At 38.0% G+C, this 25,087-nt stretch overlaps 1 protein-coding gene across 1 annotated transcript in view; it reads left to right on the plus strand.

Annotated features, from left to right (window-relative positions):
• CNTNAP2 (contactin associated protein 2) overlaps positions 1–25,087 on the plus strand; it is a 2,249,322-nt gene that overhangs the window by 1,313,458 nt on the left and 910,777 nt on the right. The window contains exon 11 of the mRNA XM_001094652.5: positions 11,702–11,808. Within this exon, the coding sequence (XP_001094652.1) occupies positions 11,702–11,808 (107 nt within the window). The remainder of the gene's footprint in view (positions 1–11,701; positions 11,809–25,087) is intronic.

The raw sequence follows: 25,087 nt of genomic DNA on the forward strand, positions 1-25,087 counted from the left end.
TGAGAGAACTAATGCAGAAGAAAAGTTGATAATTCTGGAAAAGTATCAGTGGAATGGGTTGACAAAGCCAGAGCAGATAGGACACAGAGTGCATGCCAACAGAAATGCTCCTTTCAAATAGGGGCAGCACCGGAAAATATTCCCCTGCTCTGGTTGTGTAATTGTGTTGAGGGTCCAATTATCTCCCTGAATTTTTTTTTTAAGTAATTTGTTTTAATTGACAAAATAATAAGTACCTATGGTTTAATTTATTTTTAATAATACGAAAGGGAATGTGGTCAACTGTAAGTTTTCCCTGCACCTCAGGTCCTCTCCAAGGAAACCGCTGTAATAGCATCCAATGTAATCCTTTCAGAAACATTCTATTCACAGATAAGAATATGTATGCCTATGTAGATAGACAGATATGGGTATAGGTGATGATATAAATACAGATTCTCCATTTCTGTGATATAAGTAACATTCCGAAGAGGACAGAGCCGATCCACTTAAATTCAGGTACTTTCAAAAAGTTTTGTTTTTACAAATGGTTGAATTACAAGGGATAAAGGACCTACACAGAAAATGCAGGAATCCAGGAAGAGCAGCTATAGAACTCACACCACCCGGGCCCAAGGAGATGAGGGGATGCAGATATTAGAGAGCTCAGATGCGTTCAAGAACCGAGATGAACCACAGGTTTTTTAAAAGTGTGACATTCTTGGCCAGGCACGGTGGCTCACGCCTGTAATCCCAACACTTTGGGAGGTCAAGGCGGGCGGATCACCTGACGTCAGGAGTTCAAGACCAGCCTGGCCAACATGGTGAAACCCCATCTCTATTTAAAATATAAAAATTAGTCAGGCGCCTGTAATCCCAGCTGCTCAGGAGGCTGAGGCAGGAGAATTGCTTGAACCTGGGCGGCAGAGGTTGCAGTGAGCTGAGATTGCACCATTGCACTCCAGACTTGGGGACAAGAGTGAGATTTTGTCTGGAAAAAAAAAAAAAAAGTGACATTCTGTGACAACCAAAAACACTGAAAATAAAAACAAATCATTAAATATAGTGTAGCACAGGGCAGACAACAGAAGTGACTGACTGTCTTACTGAAGGCTGACTGAGGCAACCTCACTAGAGAGAACCAGGAAAATGCATAGCCTGACCGAAAGCTTCTGCCCACTCCAATCTGCTGATTGGCTAAGCTCAATCAAGGAGAAGTCAGAGGTTTTAGGATCTCTCAGTGTACTCTGCCTCATGGAGCTGAGGGCAGGGAGGGGAAAGCTGAAGAGTGATTGGAGGGGAAAATGGAGATTTCTGACCTTCATGCATCACCACAATCAATTCACTTTTCACACAATAGCCAGAACAATCGTCATTTAAAACAAATGGAAGCATATTATAAGCACTGTTCTTTACCTCTTGCTTTCTTCCCCTGGCAATATATTTCTGAGATTGTGCCTTATCAGTACACATAGATCTGCTTTGTCTTTTTAATGGCTGTCAGGAGTTCCATTGTACAGAATCCCTTAATTTATTACTACGTTTCTAACCAATAAATATTTTCCCCTAGATTTTTTGGCTGACACAAACAATGATGCAATAAACATTTTAAAATATGATTTGGGGAAAGTACACTAGTGCATGTATAAGATAAATTCTTAGACATGAAATGGCTAGGTCTCAATATATGCACATTTGAAATTAATAGACTTTATCAAGTTGTTCTCCAGTGTGCACTCTGATCAAAAAAAGGGCATGAGAAGGCTTTTCCCATTAAATATCAGAGAGATGTTCAATGAATCTCATTGAAATTTAATTTGTGCTGCTTTGATTATGAATGATGTTGAACATTTTCTATATGTTTAAAAGTTACGTGGTTTTTTTTTTTCTGTGAACTGCCCTGTTCATACTCTTTACTCATATTCCAATCAAAATGTTTCTTATTAGTTCCTGAGTATTCTTTATGGGATAAAGAAAATGGCCTTTTGTCTGCCATATTATAATATGCTTACCAATTTGTCTTTGGATTTGGCTATGTTTGGTCACTCAAGATATAAACAAAAATTATGTAGTGAAATTTACTAATGGTTGCTGGATTTGTGTCTTCATTAGAAATACCCTCTATATTAGTTGTTTATAAAAAGTATTCCACCATGCTTTATTATTTTTTATTGCCATGTTTTCAATCTCTCATCTATCTGGAATTTATTTTGGTGAAGGAGGAAGGGGATGTCCTCTTTTTCTCACATGAGTAGTTGGTCATCTTACATCATTTACTAAGTAAACCATTTTCTCCACTGACTTAACATGCCACTCTTAACATAACTTGTATGAATCTTTGTATTTATTTCTGGATTTTTAATTCTATTCTATTGATTTATCTACATTTTAATGCACCAATATTAGTTTATATTTACTGTGGATCTAGTAAATATTTTATCTACTATTGATAATCTTATCTATTGAGCTTCAATTTCAGAATATTCTCAGCCTCTGTGTTTATTTTTTGTATCAATTTTAGAATTCATCATGACTTTTTAAGTCTCCCATTAGCAATGTTTGTGGTTATATTCTCCCAACATCTAAGTACCTTGGATGTCTTTCTCGCTTCCTCTATCTCTCATCTTCCTTCCTTTTACCTACATTTCACTATATACTCTCTCTCCTTGTTCATGCCTACCCATAAACCTTTCCTAGTCTGCCCCTGCAATTTGTAATCAAAGATACAGCAGGTTGGTCAGGCACGGTGGCTCATGCCTGTAGTCTCAGCACTTCAGGAGGTCGAGGCAGGTGGATCACTTTAAGTCAGGAGTTTGAGAGCAGCCTGGCCAACATGGCGAAAATCCATTTTCTACTGAAAATACAAAAATTAGCCAGGTGTGGTGGCAGGCGCCTGTAATCCCAGCTACTCGGGAGGCTGAGGCAGGAGAATCACTTGAACTTAGGAGGCGGAAGTTGCAGTGAGCTGAGATGGCCCCACTGTTCTCCAGCCTGGGCAACAGAGTGAGACTCTGTCATTAAAAAAAAAAAAAAAAAAAAAAAAAAGATACAGCAGGTTGTGGTGAAATAAAATGTATCTATGGACGTGAAGCAGAGAAGCAGATAACTCAAACTTGATACTTAAAACAAGTATCATGTTACATATTCTTGTGCGTTTCAGAAAATGTACTTTGGGGCACAATATTTCTTGTATCTTTTTGTTATCGTCATCTTTTTTCCTCCAATAAAAGAGATGAGATGGAATTAAGGCTAAATATTTTTTGGGGGAGAAGTATAGTTTACAATTATTCTAAATTTAACCCATTATGAGAAAACAAATTATGAGTTTAAAATTTATTTTCGTAAGAATTTCTATCAAAACCTATCAGGTTCTAAACTTCCTTGTTAAATAAGAAAAGTTATTACCTCAAATTGAAAATGCCACTGATAATCACTGGTTTCTACACACAGAATATCTGAGGCATCTTAATTAATTTACCTCCAAGTAATAAACGAATAATGTAACCCCTTTAATCCTTTTGGGTTTCTTGTGGTCTCATTCTACTCCAGTTTTTTAAGATTTTCTACTTGGAGCATTAAAATAGCTGTTGAGTTTATCTGGCCTTTAGCTTTTCCCTTTCCTGTCTATCCTACACCTATTACTACCTTAATATTTTAAAATATGAATTTATCAGGTAAGTTCATTTTTGAAGACTTTCAATGCTCTCCATACCTAATAAAAAATGTTCTAAATGCCAAAGCTAGTTAAGACTATTCCGTTAGGGGTGAAGAGAATATATCTCTCTGATACATCTCTCGATGGCTGGCTTTATTTTGCCTCTGGATAAAGTTCAAAAATCCCTTAAACAGTGAATTGACACTATATCATCACACAATCTCCCATAAATATTGTTTCCTGCTATTTAGCTTCTTGATAAGAAACCATAATCAAATGGCAGAGTTTACACAGTAGGTGCTCAATAAATATAAGTTGAATGAACAAACAAAGCTACATTCTCCAAGAAAATCCCTAATGTAATAATTAATACATTTTACAATCTGAACCCAACCTATGTTTGTACATTTAACATTGTACATTTAACATTCAGTTGTTTTCAGCTGCATATAAGGCAACACTTAAATAATAGCAGTCACCAAACGTATTTTGTCGTAATAAGAAGGCAAGATATAGGTCAGCCTCCAAGTAGAGGAACTGCAGTCCTATTTTAGTTAGGATATATGTATTTGTTGTTTTTTTCTTTTTCTCTCTCTCTCTATTTCTCTCTTTTTTTTTTTTTTTTTTTTGGTCGTTGTTATTGTTGAGAGGGAGTTTCGCTCTGTTGCCCGGGCTGTGGTGCAATGGCACGATCTTGGCTTACTGCAACCTACACCTCCTGGGTTCAAGCTATTCTCCTGCCTCAGCCTCCCAAGTAGCTGGGACTACAGGCACCCGTCACCACAGCCAACTAATTTTTGTATTTTTAGTACAGACGAGGTTTCACCATGTTGGTCAGACTGGTCTTGAACTCCTGACCTCAGGTGATCCATCTGCCTTGGCCTCCCAAAGTGCTGTGATTACAGGTGTGAGCCACGGCACCTGGCCTATTTGTTGTTATAATAAAGACCCAAAATAACAGTGGCTTGAAACATCCAGAATTCTATTTCCCTCTCATGAAAATCTTTGGGTAGGTGGCCCAGGGCTGACATGCTATCCAAAGCTCAGATGACGTAGATATTTTCCTTTTATTCCCTCTTTTGTTCTGAGATGGCTTCTTCAGTTCTCACTATCACAGGTTCATTTCTGGAAGGAGGTTGGGAAGGACAAAAAAAAGAGAAATACTACATATCCTTCCCTTTAGGGGCTTCACCCAGACATTGCCCATGGCACTTCCGTTGCCTTCAACTTAGTCACAGGGCCACGTAACTTAAAGCCTGGAAAATATTGTCTGTGACTGGTAGTGGCTCTATGTCAAGACGTAAATTCTATTGCTATAGAAGAGGATTGTAAATTTTGCAGAAGAGTGTGCAACAGCTTAATGACTTTGTTAAGAAGCCTGGCTCTTTCCTTCTTGTTCCTTGGAGACTGAAATAGCATCCCCTTCCAAAAGGCACCAGCCACAGGAAGGAGGCTGAATACCTGAGCAAGAGCAAGGTGATGACAGGAAGAAAGGGGAAAGGGCCGCGGCGTGGGCACCCACAACTATCTGCTGTGATCTTCATTCCTGTGTGCAAACTTTCTTCTCTAGCCAAACTCACTGATTCATTACTTCACAACCACATTCTGTGCTTAACTAAACGTGCGGGCCCTTGCCTTCCCCCCATGTAGAGGGGGACTCCTCCTCCTTCCAGGCTACCCAAGTCTAAACTTTCTTTCAAAGATCTGTTATTCCATAAAACTTCTGTACATACATAAAACAGTGGCCTATGATCTTCATTCTGTACCAATATTTCTCATATCTGGCATATATATATATATAGAACTCACTTGCTACTTATGTTTGCATGAATAAATGGAATTTCTTGAGAACGAAACTTCCCTTATTTGTTTTAGAGTGTCTTACGTGGAGCAGGCGACTGACTGATTTAAAGGAACTTAGGGTTATTTATTTAGGTTTAATACAGTTCAACCTGGAGACAGATGAATAGACAGATGGTTTTGCAGATTCTTCTCCTGTGAGCCAGCAATCTTTCAAAATACATTTTATTTACAAAACAATGAGGAATATATGGTAAAAGTAGAGCTCTAAGTAAATTAGCAAAATGAGATAAAGTGAACTCTAGTTCATTATAATAAAAAAGGTTTAAAAGGCAGAAAACCCAAGTTAAGTTGCTTTTCTCATCATAGCAAAATAATGATCAATAGATGTAGACCAAATAGGCTTGATTTTTTTTAATGAAAAGTTTGGGCATAATGTTGGAGGTACAGTAAATATCTTAGCATTTAAATATTTCTATAAATAAACGCTTGATGAAGGACCTCCACCAACATTACATTAGCATTTCTAGTTTTACCACTATGATGTTATGTAGTAATAAAATATTAAATTAGTTACGGGAATTGTGATCACTTTTCTATATAATTTCTATTTGAATAAAATAAATAGAAGGCAGAATAAAATAAATAGAAGACACTCCATAGAGAATATCCCTTCAACTGAAATCAAAATCTAATTAGTATAGAAAGAAAAGTACTCAAATATTGTTGAGATCAAGGTAGAAGGTAATGCAGCAGAAACGCTATGATTATGGAAACAGCTCTGAGAGTCAGGAGTGTGAAAAATAGTAGTCAAGGAAGCAAGCATTCTAAATATATTTCTTGTCTTAATAAGCAAAAATAAAATTTCATATAAAACTCATAATAAAAACTCATAAATTAAGGAGGCAATTTATACTGGAATAATAACTTATAAATTGTTTTAAATAATGGTCTAATCATTTACAAAAATAAGCTATCAGTAACCTAGAAGCAGTCTTTTCTAAAGTTTAGAACAAGGCATATTTAATGTCCAGGTGTAAAACTGGCATTAGTCTAAAAGCAAATTAAATATTCTAGCACTGTTATTTGTATGTGATGTAAGCACGGGGAACGTCTTAGCTGACCGTGGGATTAAGAATGCTGAACTTGATTTTACGAAGAAATGAAACTGCCTTTATAGTCAGTGATCACTTTCTCTGAATTATATGAAGTCTACAATCAGGTGCAGAAATGATTTAATTTACCAAATGAGATTACAAAGATTATTATGTGTCACTCTGAGTGAATCAGGTTAAAACATGGTAGGAAGACCTATGGAAAAGTAGTCTTAGGAGAAATGACTGAATAGATCATGTTAACCCTGGCTGCAGGCTGTCTTCCCTCCTTGTGCTCCCTTCCTGGGCTCTTTCTCCTCCTACTCAGCATCTGCATTCTCCTTTGAGCCCCCGCTGCAGAGAAGTGTGATGCTCTAGAGCCTTGTTATTCCAAGCGTGGTTCTCTGACCGACCACATGTACATCACCTGGGACCTTGTTAGGATTTCAGAATCCCAGACTCCAATTCTGACTGCAAGAATCAGAATCGTTAAGATTTTCAAGAGATTCCTATCCACACAAAGGTTTGAGAAACCCTACTTTTGAGTCCCAAAGATTCTGTGTATACAGAACAGCAAGTTACTCTGATACACGTGGCACTGTTAATTGCTGTTTGGTACCACCAGAACACATGTCCATGTTCTGGAGTCATGGTGCTATGACTATGGTTTTCATGTCAGGTTTTACAAAACCAAATACGGTTTTGAAGGTAACACAAAGATTTGATTTCATTTTATTTTAAAATGTCTATTTTAACTTTAAACACTGTAGATAAAAAACCTTCAAGCTGCGTTGATGATTAGCAAGGCATTACAGTTATGCTGTCAGGCTAACATTTTTTGGATTTGAAATAAAATTTCTCCCACTATCCCTGCTTAATTAAATAATATCCATTTACTACAAAGTAAGCCACTACAAACAAACAAATCTGGAGTTTCTTCTGTTTGTGAATCCCAAATTTCCCAATGCTTTGTATTTAAAATCAAGTTCAGAAATAAAAGAGATGCTATGGGTAAAATAAAAGTGCAACTGTCATCCATAGCCCTGGATTGAATTGTGACATCCATCTAAGCAGCCACTCTCTGTCCATGTTGATTTATTTTGCTTTAAGTAATTGCAGCCCATTTGACCTTCCAAAATATAGCTTTCATTTGTTTTATAAGTATTGAAGTCTAAATGAATTTTATATCAATAAAATGCATTTTGATTCTAAAGCATTTTGAAAGCTGGAACTAAAAGTATGAGTTCGACGGAGAAGGCAGGGCTGTCTGGAACCCGAGTTAATCGTATGCATCACTTCTTCTGGAATCCCTTGATCGCGAGAAATTGACACCTGCCAACTTCTCCCCTGTACCTTCCTGATCCCGGTCAAGTCATTCTCAAGTAGAAGCAGTCAAGTCATTTTGATTTATTTTTTATGTGAATCAAACTTCCAAGCTAGGACACACCATGAAACAAATTACACACTCCTTGTGGCTACTAAAAAAAATTAGTTTATTAGCGTAAGAATCTGGATTTGAGAATAAAATCATAGATACAAACAATCTATATTTCTCACAGTAAAAGAGATATTCTGAAATTACTTCAGTTTCTTGGTGGTGTAACTTTCTAGTATTGCATTCATCCGTTCTTTCAGTCAACATGTCAATAGGTGGTTACTGAGCGTGTACCTAGTTACATAAAGAATTGTAAGATAAAACCCCCTAATTGTAGGACTCTCAGTTCAGAAGAGACAGGTGCTCAACAAACCATTGCTAAGCAATGCAATAATAGTGTATTGGACATAGGTTACTGATTCTGTGGAAATACAGAAGAAATAATAGGAAAGGGGCAGCTAGGTTAATTCGTATTTTGTTTTGCTTGGTAACTGGTCCTAACTTTTTAAAAAATATATATGGTGATAGGGTTTGCAATTATATCTGAACCAAGTTGGATAGAAAATAAAACATTTTCCACCATTAAGAATTAGAATACCCATAATCATCATAGGGAGAATGTCAATTTTAAAAATAAGAATCGGCCGGGGGCAGTGGCTCATGCCTGTAATCCCAGCACTCTGGGAGGCTGAGGTGGGTGAACACTTGAGGTCAGGAGTTCAACACCAGCCTGACCAACATGGTGAAACCCTGTCTCTAATAACAACACAAAAATTAGCCAGGTGTCATGGTACACGCCTGTAATCCCAGCTACTTGGGAGGCTGAGGCAGGAGAATCATTTGAGCCCGGGAGGCAGAGGTTGCAGTGAGCCAAGATGGTGCCACTGCACTCCAGCCTGGGTGACAGAGCAAGACTCCGTCTCAAAAATAAATAAGAAAATTAATAAATAATAAAAATAATATTCAAAGAAGAAAAATATTAAAAGTTGGACCTCTATATTTGTAAATCCATCTGTGGATCCAACCAATGGCAGATAGAAAAATAAAATAAAAAATAACAACACAATGATAAGTCTAAGTAATCTAAAGATGATTTAAATTATATGGAAGGCTGTGCATAGGTTATATGCAAATACTACACCATTTTATAACAGGGACTTGAAAATGTGTGGATTCGGGTATCTACGGGGTTCGGCGGGGGGGTATGGAACAATCCCCCAATCCCCCCGCAGATACAGAGGGATGACTTGTGTTCATTCATCTCACTTGATGGATATATGCTTTTTGCATGCGTGTAAGAACACAGTAATCTTTTCTATCATCAAGATGATTTTCTACTTTGCCCATTATTTACACCACATTTAGTTTCCAGCCTGGTTTTCCTTTGCTGCTCAGTACACTTCTGCACTACTTCCCCCGAATTAATTGATATAATGAGCTGATGTAAATTACTTTCAATATTAGGCTGAGCTAATATTAACCCACAATAATTTAGAAAGTAAATATACCATACAACACCATATATGTACTGAATTCCAAAATTAAGTATCAAGGATGTTTTAGTTTCATGTAATTTTGAAGTGTCTGGCCCATTGCTTCCTTCCATGATGTGGAGAACCACCTGCTCTGGATGTAAACACCTTCTGCTGTGTGTGTCCCCACGCATCAGGGCCCGTACAGAATAGTGGCTATAGGAAAGGACCCTCACAACCCTGGACTGCCCACTACTTTCACTCTTCCACCTCCTTATCAGTGCTTTTCTCACCTCTTCTGCTAGGAATAATTTTCAACATTTTAATCATAAACATACAACTCTTCAGGCCCAGGTGAAATGTTTTGAACTTTATGAAGCCCTTTGTTCATCATCCACCTGTAACTCCTCTAGTATCCAAATTTCTATAGCATTTCATATACCTTTTATGACTCATCAAATTCTTCTGGGTTTGCGTTTTTCATGAATCAGATCCCCACCCACCTCCACTCAAATTTGGAGATGAAACATCTTTGTAGCCTTGATAACACTGAGCCCAAATTTTATAAAAAGTAAGTGCCTATTAAATTTAGGGTGAATTTTCCATCCCTCATGATAATTCAACAAGATGCTTTTGTTTATATTGTGTTTTTCCCCAAAGTTCTTCCTCTCATTTTCTTCTCTTATAGTCCTGTCCATTTATTGAGTCTCAACCTAAAAGCTTTCAATTGTGCCCAAAATGTACATGTGATTCCTCATGTGAAATCCCATAGTACTTTATTTGTCCCTGAATTATGCTGTTTTTCATTTCTTCCTCACACTGTAGTTTTCATACATCCTGTATCTACTTCTATATGAACTATGAGCTCTTCTGCAAGGCTGTGAGTGCAGTCTTAGTCATCTTCTATTTTCCATAGTTCTGTGCATACAACAAGTGCTCAATCCATGTTTGTTGCAGGAGTAAAAGTTTGTAAGAAGTTGTGGAAGAACAGTACAGCTTCTCAGAGCCAGGGGCTCCATGCCAAATGGAGCCAAGCCCTGCTACAGGTGGTTTTAGGCATGGCTAGTGGTCAGTTGAGAACAGGAGTTGGAGAATGCTATTTCTGAGGCCAGCTCTATCGGATTTTGTAGCAGGGAACTGCTAGGGCATTATGATAAAGGGGTTGCTTGCTGGGTGGCTGTTTATCTGTCCTTTTCCTGTGACCCATGATTATAGATTCTGCTATTTTAATCTGGGAAAGTTTTCCTGTTTTTGACAGTTCCCTGTGAAAGTCTAGATGTCCTTTGTGAATACTGGTACATCATAATGAATACCTTTGTTATCTGGGAGCATCTTCAGCAGGATTATAACAAAAATCAGGTTGTGGGGTAGATGGAGAGGGGAATTGATGGGAGGGATGAGCAGATGGATGGAACCAGGAGAAAGGAAAGGGTCTGTGCCATTGAAACAGGGAGGTTTCAGGACAAATTTCAGCCTCTCAGTTTCTGAGGTACAGTCCAGCTGTGCCCTGGAGGCTGTGTTTCAGATACCTACAGCTTCCATTTATTGGCCCACTATTTCCTGCCTATTAATTGTCTATTAATACTTCATGAACATAATCTCCAAACCTTAAAATTACTTGTAAGATAGAATTATCCTATTTTTCAAAGGTGAAAACTAAGGTTCGGAAAGATTAAGTTACGTAGTTACCATTAGTCATCTTAATAAAAAGATACAGATTTGAAGATTTGAAGAGAAAACCTGTATTTTTTTCCTCTGTATTATGCTTGCTGCGTCTTTAAGCAGGCTGCTTTAGTTATCCAGTGGGAAATAGGTGTTTGGAAGTTTTAGAAGTCTTTTCTTTCTAGGTTAGTATATTTTCATTGCTGTTATCATGACATTATTTCAAAAACTCAAATTGCTATGAAAAACTTGGCGATACCCCTCTTTAAGTCAGTATTTGGCTTGATAAAGAATAGAATAAAACAAGAAATAAGACAACTTTTCTTCGATCTTTCACCAGGAGGGAATTTAGCTGCTGTCTTTGTTTTGGGGTAAAAGAAAAATGAAATGAATCTGTGATATTCAAGTAAATCCCTCAGTTGTTTGTTAGTATCTACTGTTTACTCAAAAAATGGGAAGCACCAGGCCTGTGATACATCATCTTTGTTGCGCTTGGCACCTTCCATCATGAATCATATTAATCTGCTTAAACTAACAAGGATTAATTGCCTTGGTAAGGCAACCTGGCATTGAAATGATATATTGCCCAGACAGCTTGGAATCTGGCCACTCATAAATCTCATTTGTTTGTTGGTTTATTTCTGTTTGTCTCTCTCTCTGACAGATGTGTGCCCAATCACTGCGAGCATGGTGGGAAGTGCTCGCAAACATGGGACAGCTTCAGATGCACTTGTGATGAGACAGGATACAGTGGGGCCACCTGCCACAACTGTGAGTGCCAGTTTATCTCACTTTAATCTTGTAATTGCATGAGAATCTCAAGTCTTGGGCTGTGCTTTGAAGCTCAGCAACCTGAATAATCCACATAATACATCACTCGAATCTGAAAAAACAAGATTCCAATTGTCAGTTCTCCAAAAAAAAAAAAAAAAATACTATTCTACTTGTTAAAATATGTTCTCTGGTAAAATGAATAAAAATGACTCAAAAAGAAGGACCAGCATTTCCTCTGTTCCATAACCACGTAGTTGAGATTGGAAGGCCAAACTTGGGTTCGCTTCTCTGTGTCTAACTCACGTCTGCTGGATCGACTGGTTTGGGAAATTGTGTTAGTGTGACGTCTCTGACTGGACCCTCATCTATCAGTTAATCAGAGAGGGAGACAGAGTGTAATTGGAACATTTAGTTTCTGGATGATGGCTGCTTCATGCTTTAGCCCAACTGTTCGGCTACCTTTTTTTTTAGATCAAAGAAATGAGTCCGAAATGGAATATCTAAAAGCCAATGGATGTAAAATGAAAACATAAGAGGTAAAAATATTTTAAAATGGCAAAAATAAAAAGTAACGTGCAAAAATGACTAGTATAACACAAATGTGCCTTGGTTTATATAACAACTTTATTCCAAAAGGTTAAATAAAAAATAAATTTTCGTACTTAAAAAATTTAATGCTAACTCTTATAATTATAATATTAATTTTCCAATAATGCATCGCCATTTGCAAAACACTTTTGAAAACAAAGCACTTTTGAAAACAGATTTGGCATAAATCGTATAATTACGAGAAGAGAGTCAACTGTTGGGTAGTGTGTGCATATGTATATGCATGTGTGTGTGTGTGTGTATGTGTAGGGAAGGAAGCGCAAGAGAAAAAGAGAGATTCAAGCTTCTCTCAGTATGCCCAAACACTGAAACTCTGATATCTAAATCCTCCGATTATACAAACATTTCACTTTACTTTTAGGAAATAGTGACAAGCAAACTATCTCAGAGTAGAGCCCTGGGTATAGTAAAAATGTCATACAGCTCTCTAAGCCTTTCCATTGTGTTATTTGTAGTAAAGTGCAAGAAGAAATTGTGTTTTGAATATATTGTAAAATGTTGACTTACAAAGTTGCACACGTTTATTTGTTTAGGTCAATATTCAAAAACAAGAGACAAAGGAAATCTTTACAAAACTAACAATAGAAAAAAGTCAAGAAGGTCAAAATAGATACTTATTAGATTCATTATCTGTGTTTACATATATGAAAGTATTTTAATGAATAAAGAATAAAAATGATTGATATTGAAATTAATTCAAAGAAAAGAGTTATAACTAAAATTTTTCCTCACCAATCACATAAAAATATTAACCTGCAGTATGTGACATTTATTAAACATAATATGATGCTAGAATTATGTTGATGAAACTGGATACCTTCACTAGCGTAATTTGTATCGTATGTTATAAATACCATATTTAATTACAAGGGATCTTGTTCCTGAAATACGGTAATGCTAACCAGTGGTCAAAAGCAAGAAATTGGTGGTGGCTGCAAGGATTTTCTATCTCAGTGATGGCTTTTATATTGAACTGAAAAGTAAGTTATTCTTTTTATATAGCTGTTTCTATCATTAAAATACACAGCAAAAAGGCAAACAATAATTTAAAATGTATGCTACTGGTTGAGTAGCTGAGGTTTGTTTTGTTTTTTAAGGGTAATGACTCCAAGGATTAGAAATGTCCTAAGTGTGTTTAGGTTTGGCACTAGTGGCCAGCTTGAAAGGTAAAACACGAAAACTGTCTTTTGTTCTGCTGCTCCTTCTTACTTGTTCCTTGTTCCATTTTGTTGGATCTTTAAAGGCAGAATCATTCTTTTTAATAATAAAAGCCTGATCTTTTGTTGTCTTCTCCAAATGAAGCCAAAATTTTGAATATCCAACCTGTGCATAAATAGAGGTGAAAAGACCATACTGCATAATTCAAGAGAGAGTTGGCTGGTGACTATTTTCTTCTGAAAAATGTACATTGTAGCTTATTGAAGGCCATTTGCCTCCTAATAACCTGAAAGACTTGATACAGTCTTACTTACTGACATGGATTAGTCAAAAATGTCACACGGCACAAATGTAAGAAGATAAAATGTTTGCCATTGAGTTTGACACAGAATGAACAATTCTACATTTTTACTAAATCAGTGACTACATTCATAGCAAGAAGATGGAAGTGCAAAGACCGCAGTCTCTGATGTGTCTGACGCTAGCTATAAAATCATCAGGCCGTGTGACTTTGTGGTCAATTGTTTGACTTCTCTTGCACTGTCTTTGACTGAAGTCTCCAGTGAGCTGAGATTTGCAGTTACTTATTCTGTATTCTGTGGATTTTAACTTTGTAAGTAATGTAAAATATTTTGCTTCATTATTTCCTGCAGAAGACCAAACATTCATCTTGAAAAGAAATCATGCTAATTATTTTAAATAGTATTTTTTAATTTGAAAAAGCAGCTAACTAAAATCTAAAGTTTAACATAACAGAACATTTGTTAGAGTTTCAAACATTACAGGCCACAGTATTTTAGCACACTTTCTACACCAGCCCGGGCTTGGTCAGGATGAGACAGCAGTGCTATGAGTGACCTGTGATCATCCGGGCTAGAAGTCCTAGTTCAAGATGGAACAGAGAAGCCTTTTTGCTTGATCACAGTGCCTTGGTTGACTTTGATTCTACCATTTTCTTACTTGTACCCTAGGCCATTTAAATTATTTGAGCTTCAGTTTTCTCCTGTAGGAATAGATAATTAACAGTGCTCATCTCATCAAGCCATTGTGAGATTAAATGAAATGATGCACTTAAGATGCTGAGAATAACTTTGGCATATGTGGTACTCAATAAATTTTTGTCATTTCATCACTTTCAGAGCAATTGTCCTTTTCCTTTGAGCTTCTATACCAATAATTGCCCAAATGACAAACCGTGTCCCTTAATTTCGTGTCACCATACATTGTTTGCTATCACTTTTATGGCAGGTTTGGACTGCAGTGAATGACTGGTTTCCATAGTATTTTTCTGTAGAAGAATTCAAGAGCCTTAAGATAAATCTGTATGCCTCCTAAACCTATGTCTCTTGTTTTCATTTCTTGGTTTGTGTATACATGGGGACTTTGTTTTTACATAAATTATCTGTAGGGCTTGGAGGACTGTCATTCGTGAACCACTCCCCTGAGGAGCCAGGATGTCTCCCTTTGGGTTGAGTAGACAACTCAATCCCACAGACAAAGCCAGAGATCACAGAAGACAGTCAGATCACAGGAAAAGGAAAGCTAGTTTTTGTTGTTTATAAACAAAAGAGGCTAGTTTGTGACAAAATGCAAATACATCAAATTGTTGATGTTTTATACTTGAAAAGATTTTCTTATACAGGCATTCCACTCTCCATAAATCCTTTAAGAACTGACTTGTAGCATATCTGAACACCAAACCATGACAAAGGGACTGAAGTGATCATGTTGGTTAGTTTGTGTTTATTATATTGACTTATCCCTGCTTCACTCTCCCAGAAGCACTGTAAGAATATATCTTTTGTTTGGAGATGGAGTCTTGCTCTGTTGCCCAGGCTGGAGTGCAGTGGTGCGATCTTGGCCCATTGCAACCTCTGCCTCCTAAGTTCAAGCGATTCTACTTCCTCAGCCTCCCAAGCAGCTGGGACTACAGGCACCACCATGCCTGGCTAATTTTTTTTTGTATTTTTAGTGGAGACGGGATTTCGCCATGTTGCCCAGGCTGGTTTTGAACTCCTGAGCTCAGGCAATCCACCTGCCTTGGCCTCCCCAAGTGCTAGGATTACAGGCATGAGCCACTGTGCCTGGCCAAGAATGTGTCTTTCATGTGAGCAAAACTCCATGTTTCTAGCTGGAGTCTTTCCTCTTAGCACTGCTATACAGATACGCTCTAGTTGGTCTCCAAGCTCTGCAATACTTCAAATGCTCTTTAGTATCTAATTCTCATCCTGTTTTTTACACATAAGTTCCTTACACTTCACAATGATTTTATATCATTTAGTTTACATAAATTAAATCCAAAAAACTATCCCTTATCTCAAGGCTTAGTGGACACTTTTTTCTTACCATGCTGTCAGGTCCTCTCTTAGACTTCAGTCATTCTTTTTTTTTTTTTGAGGTGGAGTGTTGCTCTGTCACCCAGGCTGGAGTGCAGTGGTGCGATCTCGGTTCACTGCAGCCTCTGCCTCCCAGCTTCAAGAGATTCTCCTGCCTCAGCTTCCCGAGTAGCTGGGACTACAGGCACATGCCACCATGCCTGGCTAATTTTTTGTATTTTTAATGTAGATGGGGTTTCACTGTGTTAGCCAGGATGGTCTGGATCTCCTGACCTCATGATCTGCCCACCTTGGCCTCCCAAAGTGCTGGGATTACGGGTGTAAGCCACCATGCCTGGCCAATCATTCTTATATATACTGTTAGTTCCTTGTGTGGAACTGCTCTAAAAATTCATTAGAATATCCTCAATAATATGAAAACTTTTGGCTAACTTAATGAATGCAAGAGGTCAAAGGATAGTATTTTAGTGTTTGACAAAAATAAGCAATGTTATCCTTGGAAATTTATTACATGTCAGATGTGCATTCTGACAGAAAATATTTTTGCAGATCTTCTTATTAAAGAAGAGATTTTCACATTGCCCAAATATATAGACTTCACGTTTCCAGGGGAAACGGGAGGAGATAAACTAGGTGACCTATATAATTCTTTTTTAACTTTGAAACCACGAGATTTAAAAATTCTGAAATACTAGTAAGGAACAGGTCCTGACATTGCCAAATAAAGCAAAAGTAAATTTTTTTCTAGCCAATGTTAGAGAAAAAATTAAATGTACAAGGTAACAATTGTACATGCCATATGCTGGAGCATTTCCTCTGGGTTCATAAATGTGTAAACTGTAAATTGTACTGCACCTTATTACAGCACATCTGAGAGGCACAGTGGATTTCAACAGCCCATACCATGTCGTTGATAATGCACCTATGATTTCACCTATAATTGATTTAATTCAAAGAATAATTTTTAAAACAAATTTAATCCTACTTGTTGTAGTCACATGAGTCTACGGCATAAAGAGCTAGATGTATTGGCACGAAGAAACTTGGTATCTCTGTCCATTTGGAGTTTCTACAACTTAGGCATCAATGCTAACTTGGAGTTTTTGAGCATTGCTACAAAAACAAGCAGTCATTGGGTAAGAATTGTGTTGGATGTAGTATTAGTCCATTCGCACACTGCTATAAAGTAATACCCGAGACTGGATCATTTAGAAAGAAAAGAGGTTTGACTCACAGTTCCACACCGCTCGAGAGGCCTCAGGAAACTTATAATCGTGGTGGAAGGCGAAGGGGAAGCAAAGACCTTCTTAACATGGTGGCAAGAGAGAGAATTGCAAGCGAAGGGGGAAGAACCCCCTCTAAAACCATCATCTCGTGAGAACTCACCCACTATCGTGAGACCAGCATGGAGGAAACTTCGCCCATGATCCAATCACCTCCTTCCCTTGACATGTGGGGATTACAGGTCCCTGCCTGAACACATGGGGATTAAAATTCAAGGTGAGATTTGGGTGGGGACACAGAGCCAAATCATATCAGGTATCTACAATAAAACTTAGATATTTAGCCTTAGGGAATTGCAATCCATCCTTTGGGGCAAGTTCACCTGACTTGCCAGGTCCTACGTGATATGGCCATGTCTTTAACCTGATTTCCTCCCCTACTTCTCCTCCCATTCTCCCCTTCAGTGCACTGGCCTCCTTTTGGTCTTTGATGCGTGCCCTGCACTCTTACACTCTTCCCCCTCCTATACCACTACCCCACCACAGGACATTTGCACATCTCCCTCTCTGCTTTGTCTAGTACATTTCTACTCCTCCCTCAGATTTCAGCTCAGCAGTCATCTCAGAAAAGCTTTCCATGAGCCTGTAGTTAGGTCAAATTCTCTTATTCTTTTTTTTTTTTTTTTTTTTTTTTGGAGTCTTGCTCTGTTGCCCAGGCTGGAGTGCAGTGGCATGATCTCAGCTCACTGCAAGCTGTGCCTGCCAGATTCACGCCATTCTCCCGCCTCAGCCTCCCAAGTAGCTGGGACTACAGGCATCCGCCACCATGCCCGGCTAATTTTTTTTGTATTTTTAGTAGAGACGGGGCTTCATTGTGTCAGCCAGGATGGTCTCAATCTCCTGACCTTGTGATCCGCCTGCCTCAGCCTCCCAAAGTGCTGGGATTATAGGCGTGAGCCACCGCACTGGGCCCAAATCCTCTTATTCTAAAATACACATATCTCTTTTAGCACTAGCAATGGTGATGATTTTGCATTTATTTTTCATAATTATTTAATAATATCTTTCTCCTCCACTGGACTCTACATCTCTGGCAGGAGGTGGTGCCACATTTCATCCACCATTTTAAACCTGAGGCTCACCCAGCACAGACTATGCATGCAGTGAACGTGCACTGCCTCCAAGCATTCTTAAATGTCAAAGGGTATCCAGAGCAACAAGTGTTTTCTCTAAATTTTATTCAATGCCCTTTGTACAAATTTATCAAGATAGTGAAGTTATAAGGAGAGAGTAAACTTACAGAGAAAACAGAAAAACAGAATCAAGTCCAATAACAAAATATGGATAAATGGAAGGCAGAGAGGGTAGCAACAATAATACCAAAAACTACCACAAGACATTAAACATTACTCTAAGAAATCGTATGGAGGAATTTAGGATATTAGCAAAAAAAAAAAAAAAACAAAAAACTACGTATTTCAAATTATCTGTAAGGAAAATATCGTGCCATGTTAAGACACCCCGTTCATTACTGTAATTTGTGAGAACTATGACATTGTAGTAACGGTAGCAAAGTAAGCTGCAGCAAAAATGGTATCTTACATCTGCAGTCTCCAGACTTTTTGGCACCAGGGGCCAGGTTCATAGGAGACAGTTTTTCTACAGACCAGGGTGGGGGAGGAGGGTGAGGGGATGGTTCAGGATGAAACTGTTCCACCTCAGATCACTTATGGATTCTCATAAGGAGTGCACAACCGCGATTCCTCACATGCACAGTTCATAATAGGGTTCGGGATCCTATGAGAATGTAATGCTGCTGCTGATCTGACAGGAGATGGAGCTCAGGTGGTAATGCCCGCCTCCTGCTCTGAGGCCCAGTTCCTAACAGGTTGGGGACCCCTTATATCAAAGAGTGTGATCAATTACTATACTGGCTAACTGTAGGAGTTATTCTGAAATAGATACTGATATGCTTCAATAATTACTAGTACATGACAAGAAGTTTATTTTAAACTCTATGACATTTGAATAACATGAACATAACAATCTTTTGATTTATCATGTAATATTATCTGTGTATCCTTGCTACAGGGAAGTTATGGAGAGGGGAAAACACTGAGGGTTTGAAATTAGATGTCCTGATGTCAGACCCTCAGATCCTTAGGCTATGTGGCCAAACTTACTTCTCCATCAGTTGGACATGTCTAAGTTCCAGAAAAATGACTGTCTCCGTGCTTTATAAATCCTCTGTTTCCTCAAACACGCTTGCTGTGTTAGTGTGGATTTCACTCATACTCATAGAAGGTGAAGTCAGCTTTTCCAGTCCATGCCACAGGTTACTGACAGCAATAAAATAGGAATTATTCAGATTTAATCACTTTCCTCCCCATCTCTCCGCCCCTGCTCCTCTGTGCTGTCTTGCTTTTGTGTTTTTAGACAAGTCATTTAGTGTCTCTAAACTTAAATTTCCTCTTGAAAATTCAATGAGATATTGTTTATTAAAACGCTTTTTCAATGTACCCCAGAACTTAAAGTATAATAAAAAGAAGTGCTTTTTAAATTCAGAAGATGTCCTACTTTTAAAGAACTTATACCACGAAGTTTCAAAAAACAGCTAGTCAAATTTTACTTTGAGTATAAGTCGCATCTACTCATCAGTATATTCTTCATTCGGAACACAGGCCATATTTTCATATCAGTGATTCTCAGTGAAAAGATCATAGGATATCTCAATATTTCAGTACATGCTCATTGAAAAGATACAGGTTTTTATTAGCCAGTATAATAGCCACACTAGCTGATTTATATGCATGGGGTACATCTACTCTTTCCAATCTAGATATGATATTATGTAGTCTGGTTGTGCATCTGTGTCATCAAGCGAGCAACTACCAAATTCCTTCAATTTTACTTTCCATCCCATTCCCACACCATGATCTATGTCAGATGCTCAGTGTGCCCCTGTTAGTAAGGAGTGACTATGGGACCCAACTGCAGGACTGCAGGACACTAAGGACCCATATGGCTACCATAACTTATTCATTCATCAATATGTTGAGAACTGACTCCATTCCGTATATGGAATAGATGCTGGAGTGTGAAGTAAAGGATGGAAGAGGGCAGGAATACTAGGATGTAGCCCCCTCCAACAATGTGTATAGTTTCATTTAAAATAAACGTTCTTAGCACCTTATTTCCACATCTCTGGTTCACCAGGATTGTGATCTAGGAATAAATCCTAGGGCATCCTTATCTCTTAGAATCTAGCTTGGCATTTTTCATGTTTACAAAATATGGATACATGTGGATACATAGGGGAAAAATAAATTTATTTAATACTTTGTCACAAATTATTTGTTTTAAGCAATTATTTTAACTTTTCAGATTGTATTTTCCAAGGATTTGTTTGCTCTATTTCTGGGTTTGTTTTTCTTACCAGATGGACAGGGAGAAATCAGGGTGAGGCGATGCAATTTCAGCATGGTGCTTGGTAGAGAATGTGGTTTTCAACAGAATATACACAAGTCAAATATTAATAAGCCCTTGCTCAGCTGTGTGTATTCTCTAGAAGAAAAGCTCGCGTTCTCACCAGAGCTAAAGCATTGGGAGCTAAGGGAAACAATGGCAAGTGATGTCACTTCCTGAAATCACACTTTTTCACAAAGAAACAATCATCCCAGCAGCTCCTTTACTCTCATATTCATCTGGCACCTACAGATAAAATCAGATGGAAAGAGCTGTGAAAGTACTACCTGGGAAGAACTGTTGGAAGGGGATTTAAAGGCCATTCTATCTTTCGACTACAACCAAATAAATTACACTGGATTAAAATAGTGCAGGTCATTTGGCGAAACACAGCCCAAGGACCTTTACATTTCTAAGGCAGACCAAATTTCAAATTAATCCCTTCTTTCATGTCTTGCTTTGGAATGATGACCAAGATTAAATACAGAAAGAAAGGATTTAATTTCAGTTTTGCAAAGACTCTTTCAATAGTTTCAAAAATATGTCTTTCTCTTTGAGTCTTGGCAAAAAAAAAAAAAAAAAAAAAGAAGTTGATCTGCAAATGCATGTTGAAAAGCAGTGTGCTGCAGAGACATGCTGTGATCCTATGAACTTCTCCGAAGCTACAAAATGCCAGTGCTAGGTCTTGAGGGAGCTGGCATTATTCATCAAATTCCCTGTAGTCTGAATTCCAGTGTGTGTTTTATCCAAGGTTCAGAGTGAAGAGAAAAAGGAATAGAAAACACCCATTTTAACACATTTGTCAGGTTGAATTATGGGAAAAAAGGATATAGGGAAGAGTCTAGTTTAATTTGAAGATAAGGAAGGGAACTTCAGGAAGGTTAATATCTGCTCAAAAAACAGGAAAGAGAATTAGAGTAAAAAATAATATGTGTCTCTCCTTTGATACTTTTTAATTCTCCGAAACCAAACTATGTTTGGTTTCCATATTGACATTAGTCACTAAGTTTCTATGGCAGGTCTTTAGCTTTTCAGACTTGGTGTGTAGGCTTATCTTTAAATCATAGACAGTTTCAACTCATTCAACAAATTATGCATCTCTTTTGTATGCGGCACACTATGTGAATACAAAAGCATAGATGAGAGCCATTTTCTTTAGGAAGTATACAAGGTAGTTATAAAGAAAACAGGATAAGTAATAAAAGCATTAATACATTATAAGAAGGTAACAGGGCCGGGCGGGGTGGCTCACACCTGTAATCCCAGCACTTTGGGAGGCCGAGGCAGGCGGATCACAAGGTCAGGAGATCGAGATCATCCTGGCGAACACGGTGAAACCCTGTCTCTACTGAAAATACAAAAAAAAAAAAAAAAATTACCGGGGCGTGGTGGGCGCCTGTAGTCCCAGCTACTCGGGAGGCTGAGGCAGGAGAATGGAGTAAACCCGGGAGGCGGAGCTTGCAGTGAGCCGAGATCGCGCCACTGCATTCCAGCCTGGGAGACAGAGCGAGACTCCGTCTCAAAAAAAAAAAAAAAAAAAAAAAAAAGAAGGTAACAGATATTTCTGTGTCCAACTAGTATCAAGGAAGTATGTACGATATGAGAGAGAGAGAACAATGTGAACCAAGATATTTGGGAAGACATTCAAGCAGGAACTGAACTCTGAGCCAAGTTCCTTTCAGAGTTCTGTAGAGAAACAGAAGTAATTGTTAAATACTTAAAAAAAATTGAATTGATGGTTTAACCTTGGTAAACCTTGGTAGCTTGAATCAGAACCTTGGTAAACCTTGGTAGCTTGAACCGGACCGTGATGGAAGAATTTATACTAGGGAAATTGACAAACCCTGTATATCAAGATACTTTTAATAGAGCTGGTTTACTAGCACACCACTGCCCTATTTCATTATTAATAAGAATAATAGTATGTGCCTGCCAATATCATTGTGAAGAGTTCAGATGATATGTAAAATGTCTAACATGTTGTCTACTGTGTAGTCAATTCTCAGTAGATGATAGCCATGGTTATACATGTAACACTGTGAAGAGACTGGTCTTGTTAAAGGAGCAGCAAGGTGCAGACTTGAGTCGTGGGTGAAGCTAGCCAGAAGACAGTGGTTTTTCAGCACCTCTGTATCAAAGCATAACTTCAGATGTTTTTCTTCATAAGTCACTTTTTTTACATCATGAAACAACTTATATCCATTAGAACAGGAGTCCCCAGTCCCCACAGTACCAGTTTGTGGCCTGTTAGGAATTGGATCACATAGCAGAAGGTGAGCAGTGGTGGAGTGAAGCTTCACTTGTGTTTACACCCACTCCCCATTGCTCACATTACCACCTGAGCTCCACCTCCTGTCAGATCAGGGGCAGCATCAGAATCTCAGAGAAGCACGAATGCTGTTGTGAACTGCACATGCGAGGGATCTAGGTTGCACGTTCCTTAAGAGAATCTAATGCCTGATGATCTCTCACTGTTTCCTATCACCCCCAGATAAGACCATCTAGTTGCTGGAAAACAAGCTCAGGGCTCCCACTGATTTTACATTGTGGTGAGTTGTATGATTATTTCATTATTCATCACAATATCATAGTAGAAATAAATTGCAAAACAAACATATGAATCTTGAATCATCCTGAAACCATCCCCTACCTCCTGATCCATGGAAAAACTGTCTTCCATGAAACCATTCTCTGGTGCCAAAAAGGTTAGAGAATACTGCTTTAGAAGAAAGAAATGTCATGGAATGATATTTAAGTTTTCCCATAACAGGTTATGGGCTCTCAGTTATTTCTGAAGTAAGGAGAACCAGTAAGCCTGCTGAACAATGCTTATGATGCACTTTTGAAAACCATTTGGATGATTTGATATCACTTTTTTAACTGTTAAATTTTCTTTACTGAAAGTGATACAAATGCTTTTATTTTATTAAAATACACCTCAATTATTTAGCTTATAGTATGATCTTAGGTAACAATTTTATATTTTATATAGCTAATTGCATATTCCTTTGTGATTATTAGCCTAAATCTGGTATAATGAGATGCTTCCTCCCCTCAGGAGCAGTCCAGCTGTGACTCAGCTGCATCAAATTTATGTCTTCCGAAATTAAGACACCTGGATTTGTCTGCTAAATTCTATTAAAAAACTACTCAGTGAGGAATCTCTTGATTTTGCACCATTCACAGAAGAAATTCTGAAGGTTGAATTATTGGTTCCTGTATTTTTTTTTTTTAATTTTACAAAATCATGATAAACAGAATACTCGCTTCATTCATTTTATGTTGCTGTTGCTGCATTTTGCTTTTCTTCCTCCTTTCCTCTCCCTCCTGGCAAAAGAATGCTATAAAAATATAAAGATTGTTGTAATCTGGGGTGGAATTATCCATCTACCTACATCATCTCCTCTTGTTGTATTTGATGAATATGTCTAACACTATTAATAAGCAATAGTTTCTTATAAAAAATACAGCAGTTTCCAAGCAAATTTTGATGCTTGACTTTTGGGGTATTCTCCCATCTGACTTCTTTCAAATGTTTGTGAAATCATTGATTTGGAAATCTTTAGACATAGCCAATAAAAGTGAAATAATGTAAATGGAGATGGATTTGAATAAAGAGTATGGTTTTAAGTAAAATGAGAAAAACACTCAAGGGCTCGTAGTTCCTTAGTCTCATCATCCAATTTCATCCCAAAGCTGCCATAGTAGCTCCTGTCTGAAAAATATGCCTACTCTACTCTTGAAAGACCATTCTTGGCATCACAGATGCCAGCACCAAATGCCAGACAATGTTGGCAAGTACAAAATTGCTGTCATTGCTCATTAGCAGGCATCAAAATGTCCTAATACTCTCTGCCACTATCTGGGCCTGTTGAGATATTAATTAAACATGTCTTCCTTGCCAAGTCATGTGATCAACTTTCACTAGGCTAGGTAGGGCCAAGTGAGGCCATCCAGCAACACTGGATAAAGAAATACCTCTAAGAATTTGGCTGTGAAGAGGAAAATGCTTCCCATTTGTATTACTGCAAAGGGATTCAGAGCTCTAGAAAAGCCTATGTGTGTTTTCTACCATATGGCTATCTGTTGCTGAGTTATCTCATTTAGAGAATATTCAAGCATTTGATGGAAACATATCCCTACTCAGAAAATGAGCTCCTTTAGAGTTTGGATGACATAGGTAGAGATTTCCTGAGATAATAAAACCTTCACTGGGGCAGGCCAGACTGATTGTCCTACAGGTTCCTAAATTACCTGAAGCTAGGTGAAGAGCACAAGCTTTGTTAATTTATTGTCCAAAAGCACTATTTGTCTCTTGTATAGTTCTTTAAATCAAGCTGACTTAATTAAGCTATGTGTAAGAGCAAAAGAACATTTTCTGAACTTCCACAAGGGAGAGATTCTCAATAATAAGGATTCCTGCCTTCCCACAGCATCACAGTTCCAGGAGAGAAGTATTGGGATTGCATGTGTATTACATGCCCT

The sequence above is a fragment of the Macaca mulatta genome, chromosome 3 (assembly GCF_049350105.2).
Source record: "Macaca mulatta isolate MMU2019108-1 chromosome 3, T2T-MMU8v2.0, whole genome shotgun sequence".
Lineage (NCBI taxonomy): Eukaryota > Metazoa > Chordata > Mammalia > Primates > Cercopithecidae > Macaca > Macaca mulatta.